The following is a 16,268-nucleotide window of genomic DNA, read 5'->3' as shown; positions in this document are numbered from 1 at the left end:
GTCCTACTCCATTCGCAATATAATATATTTTTTAAGCAATCACTGGCGCGCGTTTGTAATATCGACACGATAGAAAGTTTACAACACTAAAAAAATGTTGCCATATAAGACAAAAATTAGCCCAAATACGGAAAACCTCAAATTATTTACCTTTACATTTTAGTGGAAAAAAATTTGTAACTTTATTTTTTGCACCTTATGAGCCCCGGAGACGATCAAACGGTTTGATTCAAACCTTACGTGTTTGATGCAACCGTTTGATGTCGGTTAGAACGGTTTGTCAAACAACACTGCGCAGTTTCATTCAATACGCGCTGTTGAGTACACGTCTTGTGATGCAGAAGAGGCTCTAGATTCTAGAACGAGGATCGCGATTTTCTTATCTTATGTTTATAACGTTAATGTCCTCTGTCAGAAGAGAAAAAAAAGATATACGTGGGAGAGCCATGCTTCTGCACGAATGGGCCGGCTCGACCGAAGAAATACCACGTTCTCACAGAAAACCGGCGTGAAACAGCGCTTGCGCTGTGTTTCGCCGAGTGAGTGAGTTTACCGGAGGCCCAATCCCCTAACCTATTCCCTTCCCTACCCTCCCCTATTCCCTTTCCATCCCTACCCTCCCCTATTACCCTATTCCCTCTTAAAAGGCCTGCAACGCACCTGCAGCTCTTCTGATGCTGCGAGTGTCCATGGGCGACAGAAGTTACTTTCCATCAGGTGACCCGTTTGCTCGTTTAACCCCTTATTTCAGTAAAAAAAAAACTGGTCCAAAGAATGGTATGGACTATGGACTAACATAATATCGTTTTACCCACGAACATCTACAGAAAGTGCTAGAAACTACAGCTTCTTTCTTTTTTTCTTCTTCATAATCCAGCACTAAACTAAGCCGGGTTTGATCAAACCTTCAAACGCGTCGGAACACGATCAAACGGCGCGTCAAACACAACGAAAATATGAAATTTCATCAAACAAGCTTCAAACACGTAAATGTTTGACAAACCGTTCAAACTAGCTTTGTAAACGATCAAATCGGTTTGAGTCAAACCAAAATGTACGTCTTTGAGTCAAACCGTTTGATCGTCTTCGGGGCCCTTTAGGTTAGGTATATGCGCGCACGGGCAACTAACGACCGTTCCCAATATTTGATCTATCTCTGGTTTTGCCTTACTAGAGATAGGAATAGCTCACATAGACATATATTTTATGTCAATTCAATGTTAGCTGCGATCGGTTGTATGTCAAACCAGAGATAGATTGAATATTGGGAACGGCCGTTAGTTGCTCGGCGATTTGTCTCTTTCGAAAAATAAATAAAAACCGAAGAAAGCGTCGAAAAATAGAATATTGGGTCCATTATGGAGCGATCGGCTGATTTTCGGGAAATTTCATACTATGTATATGTCGTAGGATGATTTGATAATTCGAATTATCGCGAAAATTCTAGGGATTTCGCGGAAACACGGATAATTAGACAATGGTGATAACATTTTACAACCTTACTGACAAAAGGTAGTGTTTTCGCCTTAGTAAGATTGCGAAACGAATCGTTAGTTATAGGGACCGTGCAGAAACTATAGAGGGCGTCGTAATTTGACAGTAGTGACACGATGCGAGTAAAAGAAGTAACTTGTGAGTGACTTTCGCTTCGCATTCTCTTTGACCCCGGCTAGTTTATAGTGTTTTTTTATGTTTTAACTTTTAAACAATAAAATACACTCCCAAGTTGCCACATGCGGCCGCGAGAACAATTTCCAAGAATCCGCGATCGAAGGATTAAAGTAAAAGACTAGATGACGCTCGCAACTCTGTTGCGCCAAAAATCATTTATCACGCGAGAACCGTACATTTTCCCGGAATAAAAAGTATCCTATGACCTTTCCCGGGGCTCAAAGTAAATCCATACCAAATTTCAGCAAAATTGGTTCAGCGGTTTGGGCGTGAAGTGCTAACAGACAGACACACTTTCGCATTTATAATATTGAGTATGGATGAGTTTCTAACCGTAAACAAAGAACAAAAGCGTGAATAAAAACGTATCGGAAAATGATCAAGTTGAATACTCGTAATATTTTTAAAAACGTTATCCAACGACACCCCACACGGTGGGGTGGACGCGAAAAAAAAGTCACCCCATAGACTAGTGTGTTTAGACTCAAATATCTGCCAAAACGTGATGATGACGCGCGCATCAGAATGCCGCGTCGGCAGCGCGCAAAAAAAACGTCGTGTAGAAGGGCCCTTATAGTCTCTGAGCAAAACCGCGGACAGACAGACGGACGGACTGACCGAAACTACAGGTTCCTTGTTGACTACGGAACCCTAAAAACGGCATTTCGTGTATTCCGCAATCGAGCAATCCACAATGAATGAAAATTTTGCGAATATTTCCGCGCTCGTCACTAAACGTATTTTGTACAAAAACAAAGAGTTAAGACCTAGTCAATACAGCTATGCTACGCACTAGTTGATAAATGTTTCCAGATAAGCTATTTTAACATCATTTCCATGTTAGATTCGCTGAAATCTGATAAAATAATTGAAACATTTCGATACGTATTGCGATAATAAATGTTTTATTTCTCAAGATAAGCAGTAAACGAAGGGCCGCTCGAATTATTGACTGCCATAGTGTTTCAAACAGCTGGGACCCCTTGGAATTAATTATGCCGAGATGTAGCTTCACTCTGCATCCTCTATCGGTTGTATCACGGGGAGTGCTCTGAGGAATTGGTCGGAATCATACCACCTGCAACTTTTCGCCATCGTCCCACGCGAAAAACATACTTACCATCCTCATCACCTTGATGACTTCCACCGTGCGTTTTTCGCGTAAATTTCTGCCGCGCACTGACAAACTCTGGAACGAACTGTCACCAGCAGTATTTCCGGACCTACACGACCTGGAAACCTTCAAGAAGAAGCGTATTCCCTCTTAAAAGGCCAGCAACGCACCTGCAGCTCTTCTGATGTTGCGAGTGTCCATGGGCGACGACACGGACGTAAAAAAAATATATATTTTTTTTACGTCCGTGGGCGACGATAGTTGCTTTCCATCAGGTGACCCGTTTGCTCGTTTTCCCCCTTATTTCATAAAAAAAAGTATATGTAAGTGAATGGTTAAAATTTTTTTTAATTTTTTTACTTGCTTGTCATTATTTAATAATTTAATTTTTTGACTTTTTGTTATTGTTATTTAACATAGCTAAAGAGAAGTGCTATTATAGCTGTCTTATAAATATATTATCAGTCAGGGTCATACCATAAAGTTAATATACCTAGCGGAATAGAGAAACAAAGGCCTGAGCAAGAGAGATGTCACTATCAGTAACACTGCGTGCTAAAAAGAGACGTGTGATCAGTGTAACCAACCCCTAAGTTTTAGCTGTAGATCTACAGTTTTTCGGAAATCCTCTCAGTTTTCAGTTTAGGCCTCGAAATCTAGTTTTTATGAGCTAACCAGCGTCGTCTATTTTATTATATTAAACTTATTAATATAAACGAAACAGTTAGGATCCTAATTATTAGCGTACTTAATCAGAAGAATAGTAACATAGGTTAAGTCATTGATTGTTACTAACACATTTACTAATAATTTTATGGGTTTAAAGCCTGAAATAAACATTTTATTTTTTTATTTAATAGAGGCTTATGATTGGTGCAATCAGAATCAGAAGCTTCTAATTTCTCTTTTTTAGGATCCTAATTAGGACGTCTAAAAGTAAGGTGGAATAAGCCCCTTACCGACATCGATCGCTCGGTCGATCGATGTCTGTTTTACCAATATAAAGTCGTAAAAACAGACATATTTCATTTTTTTTCTAGTTTTTAATTCCCGGCTTCCTGAAATATATTCTATTTATTACCATAATTAAATAATAAAAAATCATTAAATATAAAACTGTAGATTTACTGTTTTTCTATTTGATATTTACAGTTTTCTACAGTTTTTTTATAGCATATCTACAACTTAGCTCTATGATGGGGTTGGCAACACTGCGTGTGATACATGACAGCAGCACTCTTTTTTTGACGTCCAGTCGGCACGTGCCGCACGTTGACAATTTAATCTCATAGAAATCACGTTCAATCATACTTGTGTAAGTGTATACGGTACACATATTTTTACACACAGATGAAACCAATTTCGGTTACGTTTGACAACTCGAGATTGTTGCTCTATTCCGCTAGGTATATTAACTTTATGGTCATAACTTAATAAGAAACAACAATGTCAGTCATATAATATATTTCATGCGAGGTCCGGCGCCCACAGCTTGAACGTTCTGTCGTGTGAGCACGTCGCTATGTACTTGTTGTCCAGAGATATGTCGGCGCTCATCACCTGTACAAAATAAATTAAATAAATAGATATTTTTGTGTTTTATTGGCAACACTAGTTATCACGTCGCACCTTTAATGAATATCACAAAAAAAGAGACAAAGAGAAAGGGGAAAAAGAGAGGAATCATTCCCACGAACTGTGGTCTTGACGACCGCTCTGTTCTCTAACGTAGAGGATGCCAAGACTACTGCAGTGTAATCACCGTACGAGCTCGTCAGCAGAGGTAAAGATATATTATGTAAGTACCTTGTTATCGTGTCCGGAGAGCGTGCGCAGCGGGTGCCAGGCGGGGTTGGACCACAGCTTGGCGGTCTTGTCGTACGAGCTCGTCAGCAGGTAGTGACCGTGGCTCCTCTGGTACCTCACGTCTGGGGGAATTCGAATATTTATATTATTGTAGAGTTGTGTCGACAAAATATAGTATCGTGTTGCACAACCACAGCAGGAAATGAACAAGAATTATCTCATCTATACTATTTTCTAACTTTAGTATTAAAATGAGGCCTATAAATGTAACAAACGTGGGAGAGCCATGCTTCGGCACGAATGGTCCGGCTCGACCGGAGAAATACCACGTTCTCACAGAAAACCGGCGTGAAACAGCGCTTGCGCTGTGTTTCGCCGAGTGAGTCAGTTTAGCGAAGGCCCAATCCCCTATCCTATTCCCTTCCCATCCCTACCCTTCCCTATTACCCTATTCCCTCTTAAAGGGCCGGCAACGCACCTGCAGCTCTTCTGATGCTGCGAGTTCGAACGCAAAGTTGCTTTCCATCTGGTGACCCGTTTGCTCGTTTGCGCCCTTATTTCATAAAAAAAGGCAAAATAAATTAATAATTGATTTATGTCAAGTTACTCACCACTGACTAAATGCGTGTGCGAGGGTATTGTGTAGATGGCGGTCCGTCTCCGCAGGTCCCAGATTTTGGTCTGCAACACAGAAATCACAATAAATTTCACAACAATATACTTGAGTAATAAGTAATAACATACACTTTTTCCACTTTATTAATTTATTCTATTACAATTATGTTTCACACGACCGGTTTCGATTAAATCATCATCAGGTGTAATTCAGGGGTTTATCGAAACCGGTCGTGTGAAACATAATTTTAATAAAGTGGAAAAAGTGCATGAAAAGTGTATGTTATTACTGTGAAACATGAATTTCCACCAAGAAGTTACGGTACATTCAATATCAAATATACTGGAGGTTACGTAACGTTGAATTAAACATTTCGGCATCAATAGATAGGGATATAAACACAGAGGAAAATAGATAGAAGAGAAAGAAATGAAGAACACGCAACAATTTTTTTATTGTTTCACATAAATCTACTGTGGTTATACCATGCTGGTGTGGAAGTGATTGGTACCTGGTTGTCGGAGGCGGCGGTGGCGAGCTGGTAGCCGGCGGGGGACCAGTCCACGCCGAGCACGGGCCCCAGGTGCCCCTCCAGGAACATCACGCAGCGCCCCGTGCGCAGGTCCCACACGCGGCCGAACGCGTCCATGCCCCTGCGTAAACGTCGCAAACATATCAAACTAAAATATATTTATTTCCATGATTAAATCGAATGATATTGTATATAATATAATGATATAATAATATTCGTTTATTAATAATATTAATAGAATAATTCTTCATTTTATTATGTGACGTCATTGTTATGTCTTTCATAGTGTTGCTAGGAGTTATGTAGGGATTGCAATCCGGATACTTCGAAATCCGAAAAATCCGGATAATACGGATTTTTAAGGGCTCCGAAAAATCCGGATTTTTATTTTTGAAAATCTGGATTTTCGGTTTTTTCGAATAGTAGTATTAGTTTTGGATTGTAGTGTAGTGTAGTACTATTGATTTTGGATTGTATTGAGACGTAAAACATGGTGGAAGGGAAAAACAATGTCCAACTACACACACTGGCAAAATTAGCGGAACATAGATAAAAAGGGCCAAAACTTGAACTCAAGTGGGTCGGGCTTTCTGAAAGCCTTTTTTATAGCTTCTAAGCTCATTCAAGAAATAAAATATTGAACAAAACTGGCAAGTTGACAGGTTTTTATAGCAATTATGCCCTAATAAGTGTTTTTCGATTATTGACGTTGTAAGTGTTCCTGATAAGAATGGCGTTTTAGCGGGGTGCAAGGTATGCTCAGCTCATTTGATTGTTTGGTTTTTGGAAGAACACATTGCTTAGATACAAAATTAGTGATTTCCCAGCATCTGCGACAGCTAGAGCTGTAACCACGATAGAGAAAGGTCACACCTACCGTTCGGTCAGTCAGGCCTTAGGTGTGTCGGCTTCCGTGGTTCATCGTAACTTTCAACGCTTCAGAGAGACTGGATCTTACGTTCGGAGACGAGAACAAGGCAGATATCGGGTGACAATGGTTCAGGATGACCATTTTGTAAGGAAACAAAACTTAAGAAATCGACCTCAAACTGCTATGCAGACACGAAACCTGTCGGAACAGGTCCAAGATGAACGTGTAAGTGATTGTACAGTAAGAAGAAGACTCAAAGAAGTTAAATTAAACTCAAAAGTGCCAGCAAGGGCACCAAAACTTGAGACAGGACACCGAAGAGCCAGGCTAAGATTTGCGCGTGAACATCAAAATTAGACAAGTGAGTGAAATCTTGTGCTGTACAGTGATGGGAGCAAATTCTGTGTACATTGTATTGACAGGCGATAAAGAATGTGGATAAATCATAAGGAAAGCTACAGGCCATCAAACTTACCGGAAACAGTGGCCTATGATTCAGGCTTCGTAATGGTTTGGAGTTGCATATGATTTGGAGCCCGCATGGAGCTGATGATTATAGATGATGGTACTTTGACAGTACAGGGCTTTAGCACCGACATCCTGGAACTGCATGGTGTGCCTTTTACACAGTTTTAGGTAGTAATTTCAATTTTATGTGCGTCCATAGAGTAAGAAAATCGGGCATTATTACCTAAACGATGCTGGCGTAGCCCAGGTGGAGAGGCCAGCGTGGTCTACGGATGTAGATCCGATTGAAGACGTGTGGCATATCAATGGGTGAACGGTACGAGTTAAAACTCCAGCTCCAAAATGTGTCCAGGAGCTCGAGTTGGCGCTACTGGAGGAGTAGGAGAATATCCCACAGGAAATGATTGACAATTAAAATGCAAGCATGGAATGGCGTATCCAGGCCCTCTTGAGATCCATAGAAGGCATTAAACGCTTTTAACATGGCATTTCTTTAATAAAAATGGAGAATTTATCTTAAAAACTTACTACTGAAATTTCAAAGATTTTCTTAATTTTTTGATTTTTGCTATTTTTTTTTTTATTTTTCACGTTTTTATGCCACAAATTTATATAAAATTTATTGTTTAATAATCAATTAGTAAATAAATAAATAAATATATAAAAATCAGTGAACAATTAAAAAAAAAATGAAAATTTTGTTATGTTCCTCTAATTTTGCCGGTGTGTTTAGTATGGGTCCCGACTCCCGCGGGTCACGGTAACGGCTCTGGCAACGAAGCCCCTGACGAGTTGGCTATAGTATCTCCCACTACAAAGCAAGTGCTCGAGAAATGGGGTCGCGGACTAAGCAAAAAGCAATGGGCTGAGTCTGGAAGAGAGGCTGGCCTTGATATTCTAAGGCACTAATTCCTGACTTCAAGAAAAAAACTGTCAGAATTTAATACTCACCATGCGTAGGAAGTAGGAACCAAATTAAAATGACCATTGCAAATTGCAGAATAAGTGTTAAGAGGAGTCCACACCGCCGTTTTTCCATACAAACGTTGTTCCCTGTTTCCTCCCTGGATAATGCCGGTAGAGTTATGACTTTTTTCCTGAATATCTATGGCCACTATTAGCATGTCCCTATGTTTTCTTATTTTCATAATTTTATTATTAAAAAACATAAGAACGTCCATAACCCCAAAAAATGGCCAGATTTTCCTCTGTGTTCAATCACTCAGAAAACAAAAATGGCTAAAATATACAAAAAAAAATAAAACATAGGAACACAGCTTAAGCCTTGCTTTAAATTTTTAATGAAAAAAGTACTTAAATCGGTTAAGTTTTGGAGAAGGAATCAGCGGACAACGAATCGAAGATTTTCTGTTCTTTTATTAGAACTTTTGTCGTGTTGTCTCTATCACGCTCTGCGGTGGGAGACTTGAGATTCAATCTAGAAAATCAAGTCGTAATTAATATTGTAATTGCCAGATACTGTTATTTTAATTTCTTACCCATCTTAAGAAAAATATTAATTTTTTAAGACGTCTGATTTTGTTCTCTTAAAATGCACGTTTAATAAAGAAATAACATGAAAATGACTCGCGTTTAAAGCTATTTATCAAAAATATAAAAACTGGATTATCCGGATAATCAGGCGCTGGTAAGGCTAAAACTGGCACTGCGTTTTGGCTACTAACCCGGTGGCGGCGAGCGAGCCGTCCCCCTGGAAGGCGAGGCTGTAGACGGGCTCGGCGTGCCCCTCCTGGTGCAGCAGCTCCACGCGCGCCTCCACGTCCCACAGCCGCCACGAGCGGTCGAACACGGTGCTGCCCACGTACCGCCCCGACGGGTGGAACTCCACGCGACCCACCCGCGCCGGCGAGTGACCCTCTAGAGATGCGATGGGTGACTCGCTGACGGGAATAATAATTCAAAATAACATAATATTGAAAATTGGTATCGTTTTATTGTAACTTGTAAGTTAAATAGTACCTAGTAGAAGGTAGCACTACCAGAGAAATTGTTTACCCGCTCCGGGCAAAGATCATTTTCACTGCACTTTTGTTGCGGCATGATGGGCGATTGTAAGTAAACTACTTAAATATTTCCACTATCCAACCTGAACCTGAAAATTATCAAACGGTTGATGTCTAATAGCTAGGTTAGAAGGAATAAGTCAATTGCCGCCCCGAATTTTCGCCGCTCTAGCCAAATGCCCGGCTCGCCCTCCCCTTAGACCGGGCTCTGACTCTTAACACATCTCTTCCTTTCAATCTCCTTAATCCTCATCTTGTAAACACTTATATCCCATCGGATTTCACCGTGGCCCTGGTATCGACTGACCTGGCGAAGCTCCACAGATGTACGGTGCCGTCGTAGGCGCAGGACGCCATGCTGACAGTGGCCGGCGCCTCGCTCGTGTCCATTGCTGCTGCCTCGCCTTCCTTATCGCTCTCCAGCTTAAAATAAATAAATGTTTTACAAGTTGACTTCTACCTACTTGTTTATAACAGGTGTGGTTAGATTAGGTTAGGGCCACCCTTAAATTTAACGATATTTTGATTGGGGTCCGAGACCACGACCACACATAGATCACAGTGTCTATGTCTGTCTGTCTGTCTCCAGGCTGTATCTCAAGAACCGCTTTAGCTAGACTTCTTTAATGTTCACGTATATATCTGTTGCCGCTATAACAACAAATACTGAAAACAAAATAAAATTAATATCTAAGGGGGCCTCCCCCTTAAATATCAATTTTATTTTTTATACAACAGACGTGATTTTTTCGGCCTTTTTCGCTCTATATCTATAATGGCAAGAGGTAGGCACTAGGCACTTGAATTTTTCACACATTTTTTATACAAGGTGTAACAAAACTAAGTGATAATACTTTAGGGTGTGTATGTGTTCCTTGTAGAGAGTTCACTGTGAAAGTGGCAGCGCTGAAAGACGATTTTTTTTTCACTTTTGTATGGGCAAGGGCCCGAGCGTCACGAGTTTCCCCATACAAAAGTGAAAAAAAAATTTGGTCTTTCAGCGCTGCTACTTTCACAGTGAACTCTCTACAAGGAACACGTACACACCCTAAAGTATTATCACTTATTTTTGTTATACACTGTATATGTGTACTATTTTTATATATGTGTAGAATATTTAATAATAATTAATAATATTAAAAATAAAGTAAACTTACAAGAAACACAATTTTTAGCCCTTTTGTTGTTCTGTATCGGTACGGAAGGAACCCTTCGTGCGCGAGTCCGACTCGCACTCGGACGATTTTTTTAATTAAGCTCAATAAAATATTAAAATGAGTTTATTTTGTAGACTTATTTTTTTAAATAATTTACCTTCTCCCGGAAGTGCGGCGGCATCTCGGCTTTGGGGTGGAAGACGGCGGCGCTGACGTTGCACGTGTGACCCTTGAGCGTCTGCAGCGCGCGGCACTCCGGCACCGACCACACCTTCACCAGACCTGACCTACAACCCACACAAACATGCATAGAAATCTGTTATTTTTTCAGTAGATTAACCATAGTACCATAGCTTAGTCTAGCAAATAAATTTTGTTAGTTTCACTAAAGCTTGAAAACGGCTGAGCTGATTTGGCCAATTTTAGTCTCGAAATAATGTGGAAGACCAGGGAAGGTTATAGGTATTAGGAAAGATGTGATATAAAGTTCACCAGGTCCTCTAGTATACAATATAAAAGCAGACAGTGTAAAGAAGCGCTTACACGGGCAATAATTACACGAATGGAGCGATCTGGAGCAATTAGTGGAGCAATATGGAGCAATTTATTTTATATCCCTCAAATATTCGATGGCCACATAACTCAATATTGTATGGCGCAATATTGCTGCTTGTTGCCGCAAATTGCTTGATGTAGTCGTGACGTCAAAGTTGACGAGAATTGGCTGGAGTTGAGCAATTTTAGTTGCCCGTATAAGCGCTATTTTTTCTAAATTCCATGCTAACATTTTTCAGTTTATAACTTACCAGCTGGAGGTGATGAGCATCTGACTGTCGCTGCTGAACCGACAGAAACTGATCGGCCTCGTGTCTCCGATCTGAATGTTGTCACACAAAAATTATTCACACCATTTTTTTTTTAATAAAAAAAATAAAATATGCATCCTCACATTATGATTTATGACCTTAATTTTGTAATTTGTAATTTTCATAGTCCTTTAGCTCAAGACTGATGTTTTGATCACTATTCTGTCATTTGACAAGCGATGTTTGCCGAAAAGACGCTGGCAGCCTATTCGGCAAACTTCGGAAAACGGCGCCGGCAGCCATCTCAGCAACCGGTGCCGGCAGCGGAGGCACTCCCCTTTTATTATACAAGAATTTAGAATAGTAATAATTGTAATTTTAAGATAATATATATTATACCTGACTGCAGTATATGGACATGGCGGAGGCTTTCCGCTGGGACTCCTGCTTGGCGGCGGCGCGCACGCTGCCCGGCAGCTGCAGCTCCTCGCGAGCTGCCGCTAGTCTGACCACACAATCAAAATAATTTGCTACTAAATTGCCAAAATCTCCAAACAAAATTTTATTTAAGTTGGTTTGTTGGTTAAAGAATTAAATGGTTAACAGACAGTCTGAAAGACTGACAGACTGGCACAAAGAGAGTTTCAATAAACAAATAGACCAACACTTGCATGTTTATATTAGTATAGACTTATGTAAGTATGTATATTTTGCAAAATCTATCAATATTTTCTTGCACATAATACCTAAGCTTGGCTCGAGGGAGTGAGTAGCGAGCTATCCACAGTCTTGCCTCTCGGAGCTCTGGTGGTCCCTCGTGGTACCAGGTTCCTTCCCTCCCTCTGTCACGTTCGATACGAGCTTCCTCCTCCTCTAACTTCTTATGGATAGCATCTTCACCAAGGCTATAATATGTTTTGGCAAATTAAGAATATCTTTTAAAAATTAAAAAATAGCAAACTCAGAAATATACGTTATTCCAGTTTTTATAAAGAAAGATATTGATGATTAATTCTTCAAGCCCCATAAGAGCACCGGTGATCGCGACAACAATAGAATACAAAAGCATTTCCTGGAATCTGCGATTGAAGTATTAACATGTCCAATACACCAACCTAGTTATGTGTATATATTTTTTTAATGTGTCAAGAGAAAACTAAACTTACTAGCTTAACAAATCTCTTAATCGAACTCGTCTCTCTGCTGGACCTTCACCAAAAAGGCACACTGGCTCACCCAACTGTCGTAAGCTTCTTCTTACCTGAAAACAACAAAGTGTGAACATCTTTAATGTGTCAATAATAGTTATTCTTTATAATGAAAATGATTATGCAGAATATTTTTATTCCTACCAATATGCCATCTACATAATGTATCATATGCCCAAAATCCCAATTTTAGTTTTCCCATGAGTTGTTATACCTCATCATCGTCAGTGGACACATTCAGCTGTCTAGCTTTGCGACGTCTTTCAAATTCTTCCAGAAGAGCTTTCTTGTCTTTGGACATTTCATCTTCAAGGTCCATATATTCTGGAAAATGTAGTTAGTGATAAGAACATACACTTATTAATACCTCGATTGTGGGAAAACCAGACAAAATGCTATTAAATTGTTATCATGGTCGCTGGTGACCGCTTGGGGCTTGACGCGTTTAAAGCAAACACCATAAGCTTATAAGCTGAAATATCTCAACACCATCAGAAAATATAAAGACTAGTCTGAAGTGATTAACATTTAATTTACCATTTGATATTTGTATGTCCCCCAAGTCCTTGCCGCCGCTGTCCTCGACTCCTTCCTTGGCTGCTGCAGCAATTGCTGCCAGTCTTGCCTTTTCTTGTTCTTCCAAGGATCCATAGTGTAACCCTTTGGGTTTTTTTGCCAAAATAATATCTTCATCATCAGACATTTTTAGGTTATGATTTTATTTCGAAGATTTCAATTCTTTACTCAACTTTAGAACCGTTATGTTACTGAAACGATTTCTTGAGAATGTACGATTTAGAAATACACATTTAATTAAGAACACTTGAAACAAACATCAAACAATTTTATAGCGAAATGACAATTGACAAGAAATCAAAACAAATTGAAAAACACCGACGGCCGACGCTTCATCTCACGCTCGGGCCTCGGGAAGTGAAGGAACTGAATATTAAAAAGTATTGTTATAATTCATGTACAATTTATAAATAATATAAATCTGTACTGCAAATATAAATATCTATTTTAAAATATCACCGTTTATGTATGCACAAAGAATACAAAGCAAAATATATTTATGAGTTTGTAATGAATAATTATTGTCATAAAAGAACCAAAATGGAACGTTGTCACAGATTACTAGTATATATTTGAACGTTGTACTTACAGAGTAATGAAGAAGGAATAACAGAATATTCAAAAGATGATGTTTAGGGTATGCGCGCACGGGCAACTTAGTTGCTCGGCGATTTATTTGTCTCTTGATGAAGTCTAGGAGCTAGTATGAAAGTGCGCGCACGTAGCGACGCAACTCTGGGCAAGTTTTTCGTTGCCCAGAGCCCGCGACGCAACTGTCTCCTTCCCTATTGGTTTCTATGCAAGTGCGCGCACGGGCAACAAAAAAGTTGCCGACCGGCCAGTTAGTTGCCACTCGACCGCCGCTGCGTGAGTTTATGTGTACTTGCAGCAATGAGTTTCTAAAATACTAGAGTACTTTCAACACTCATTCTAAAGTAACTAAAATTTTTTTTTGGGTATGCTCTCAATTTCATAAAACTAGTATAAAATTTCCCGAGAGTCAGCCGATCGCTCCATAGTGGATGCACCCAATATTCTATTTTTCGACGCTTTCTTCGGTTTTTTATAGCGAGTGCAACGACCACAGCCGTCTCGACCAAATCCATGTTGATGACTGTCAAGAAAAAAACTGAAAAAAGTCGGGTTGCTATCGCTCTCGTGCGCGCACCCCGGCGACATGGCAATTATTTTTTCGAAAGAGACGAATAAATCGCCGAGCAACTAAGTTGCCCGCGCAAGCATGGTCTTACCCATGAATAGACATCGGATTATATGCCTTTGCATACTTGCATATGCAAATGCATATAATGGCACTTTTTAGGCGATAGTGCATATTTAGGCAATTTTCCGTTGATAGTGGATATTTCGGTAGTTTTATGGTCTCGTAGTCTTCAAACTAGCTATCATGAATTCATGACACACACCAAGGCCACAAAACAGAGGTACGATAGATCAAAACACTTCAAATAATATGTAGCTCCATCCCCATTTAAAGAATGCAATACCCATGAAGCTAATATAGAGAGGAGCTGGCCTAAGCAACTGTGCACTGTGATTTTCAACTAGGTCCTGACGTCATCATTGTGGGCGGGGCTTAAGTCAGTACACTTTCAGCGTTTGTCAGGTGCACACGTAACGAGACTCCCAATAAATTGGTGTTTTTTTGCGTTTTTAACAAGGAAAGGATGAAGTATCGTGTTTTACAATGTCGAAAACACTCAGACAGACGTTCTGATAATATAAATACCATCACATTTCATTTGTAAATAATTTTAAATGTAATTTAAATATAAAAGTTCTAGAATATTTTAGCTTTCAGCGTTAATTATACTATTTGACACTAGATGGCCAGACCTTTGAAAGATAATACAGACGTAAATGCTTATAATTTTGAATAAGTTTATTGCAATAATCATACTTGAATACTTAAAACTGTTATCACTTTGTCTGAAACACATTTAATAGCTAAAACCGTACTTTTATAGCTTTTATTATCATATTACTTATAAAGCGCCATCTTGGATAACTATTTTGAACGTAACAAATATCCAGGGCCGTATTTAGAATTACATTATTAACCGACTTCCAAAAAACGAGGAGGTTGTATTTTTATTAAGTATCGCAATGACAGTTTGTTGGTGATGTTGATTGTTGACGCGCGCGCGGCGCGGCTGATATTTGGCCAGCCGTAGGGTCGATAAACAAAAATCGTTTTTATTTGCAGACATTTCTTTTAAGTTTTTGTTTTAATTTTTTTTGTGATATTAATAGGTAATATGTGATATTATTATAGTAATTGATTAATAAAATAATATTTGAATCACATTCATTGATAAAATATTACCACAAATCTTTTTCATGAAAATGTTGGATTCGCTCAAAAATAAAAAAATAAAGACAAAATGCTATTAAATTGTTATCATGGTCGCTGGTGACCGCTTGGGGCTTGACGCGTTTAAAGCAAACACCATAAGCTTATAAGCTGAAATATCTCAACACCATCAGAAAATATAAAGACTAGTCTGAAGTGATTAACATTTAATTTACCATTTGATATTTGTATGTCCCCCAAGTCCTTGCCGCCGCTGTCCTCGACTCCTTCCTTGGCTGCTGCAGCAATTGCTGCCAGTCTTGCCTTTTCTTGTTCTTCCAAGGATCCATAGTGTAACCCTTTGGGTTTTTTTGCCAAAATAATATCTTCATCATCAGACATTTTTAGGTTATGATTTTATTTCGAAGATTTCAATTCTTTACTCAACTTTAGAACCGTTATGTTACTGAAACGATTTCTTGAGAATGTACGATTTAGAAATACACATTTAATTAAGAACACTTGAAACAAACATCAAACAATTTTATAGCGAAATGACAATTGACAAGAAATCAAAACAAATTGAAAAACACCGACGGCCGACGCTTCATCTCACGCTCGGGCCTCGGGAAGTGAAGGAACTGAATATTAAAAAGTATTGTTATAATTCATGTACAATTTATAAATAATATAAATCTGTACTGCAAATATAAATATCTATTTTAAAATATCACCGTTTATGTATGCACAAAGAATACAAAGCAAAATATATTTATGAGTTTGTAATGAATAATTATTGTCATAAAAGAACCAAAATGGAACGTTGTCACAGATTACTAGTATATATTTGAACGTTGTACTTACAGAGTAATGAAGAAGGAATAACAGAATATTCAAAAGATGATGTTTAGGGTATGCGCGCACGGGCAACTTAGTTGCTCGGCGATTTATTTGTCTCTTGATGAAGTCTAGGAGCTAGTATGAAAGTGCGCGCACGTAGCGACGCAACTCTGGGCAAGTTTTTCGTTGCCCAGAGCCCGCGACGCAACTGTCTCCTTCCCTATTGGTTTCTATGCAAGTGCGCGCACGGGCAACAAAAAAGTTGCCG

General features: G+C 39.2%; 1 protein-coding gene across 2 annotated transcripts; it reads right to left on the bottom strand.

Annotated features, from left to right (window-relative positions):
* Positions 1–4,234: 4,234 nt before the first annotated feature.
* On the bottom strand, positions 4,235–15,824 carry LOC121725737 (U4/U6 small nuclear ribonucleoprotein Prp4). 2 transcript variants are annotated; one of them, XM_042112822.1, is made up of 13 exons: positions 15,397–15,824; positions 12,488–12,597; positions 12,232–12,326; positions 11,812–11,970; positions 11,465–11,570; positions 11,066–11,136; positions 10,417–10,546; positions 9,410–9,525; positions 8,764–8,979; positions 5,719–5,860; positions 5,203–5,272; positions 4,592–4,713; positions 4,235–4,345 (listed from the first exon to the last, which is right to left on the bottom strand). In XM_042112822.1, exons 1-13 carry the CDS (start codon positions 15,560–15,562, stop codon positions 4,253–4,255), a joined length of 1,596 nt encoding a protein of 531 aa, XP_041968756.1. In that variant the 5' UTR covers positions 15,563–15,824; the 3' UTR covers positions 4,235–4,252. The 2 variants fall into 2 exon arrangements, with proteins under 2 accessions (XP_041968756.1, XP_041968755.1); XM_042112821.1 differs by lacking the exon at positions 15,397–15,824 and adding an exon at positions 12,811–13,235.
* Between the last annotated feature and the right edge of the window lie 444 nt (positions 15,825–16,268).

This window comes from Aricia agestis, chromosome 3, assembly GCF_905147365.1.
Source record: "Aricia agestis chromosome 3, ilAriAges1.1, whole genome shotgun sequence".
NCBI lineage: Eukaryota > Metazoa > Arthropoda > Insecta > Lepidoptera > Lycaenidae > Aricia > Aricia agestis.
This window is presented reverse-complemented; position numbering and strand designations above follow the sequence as displayed.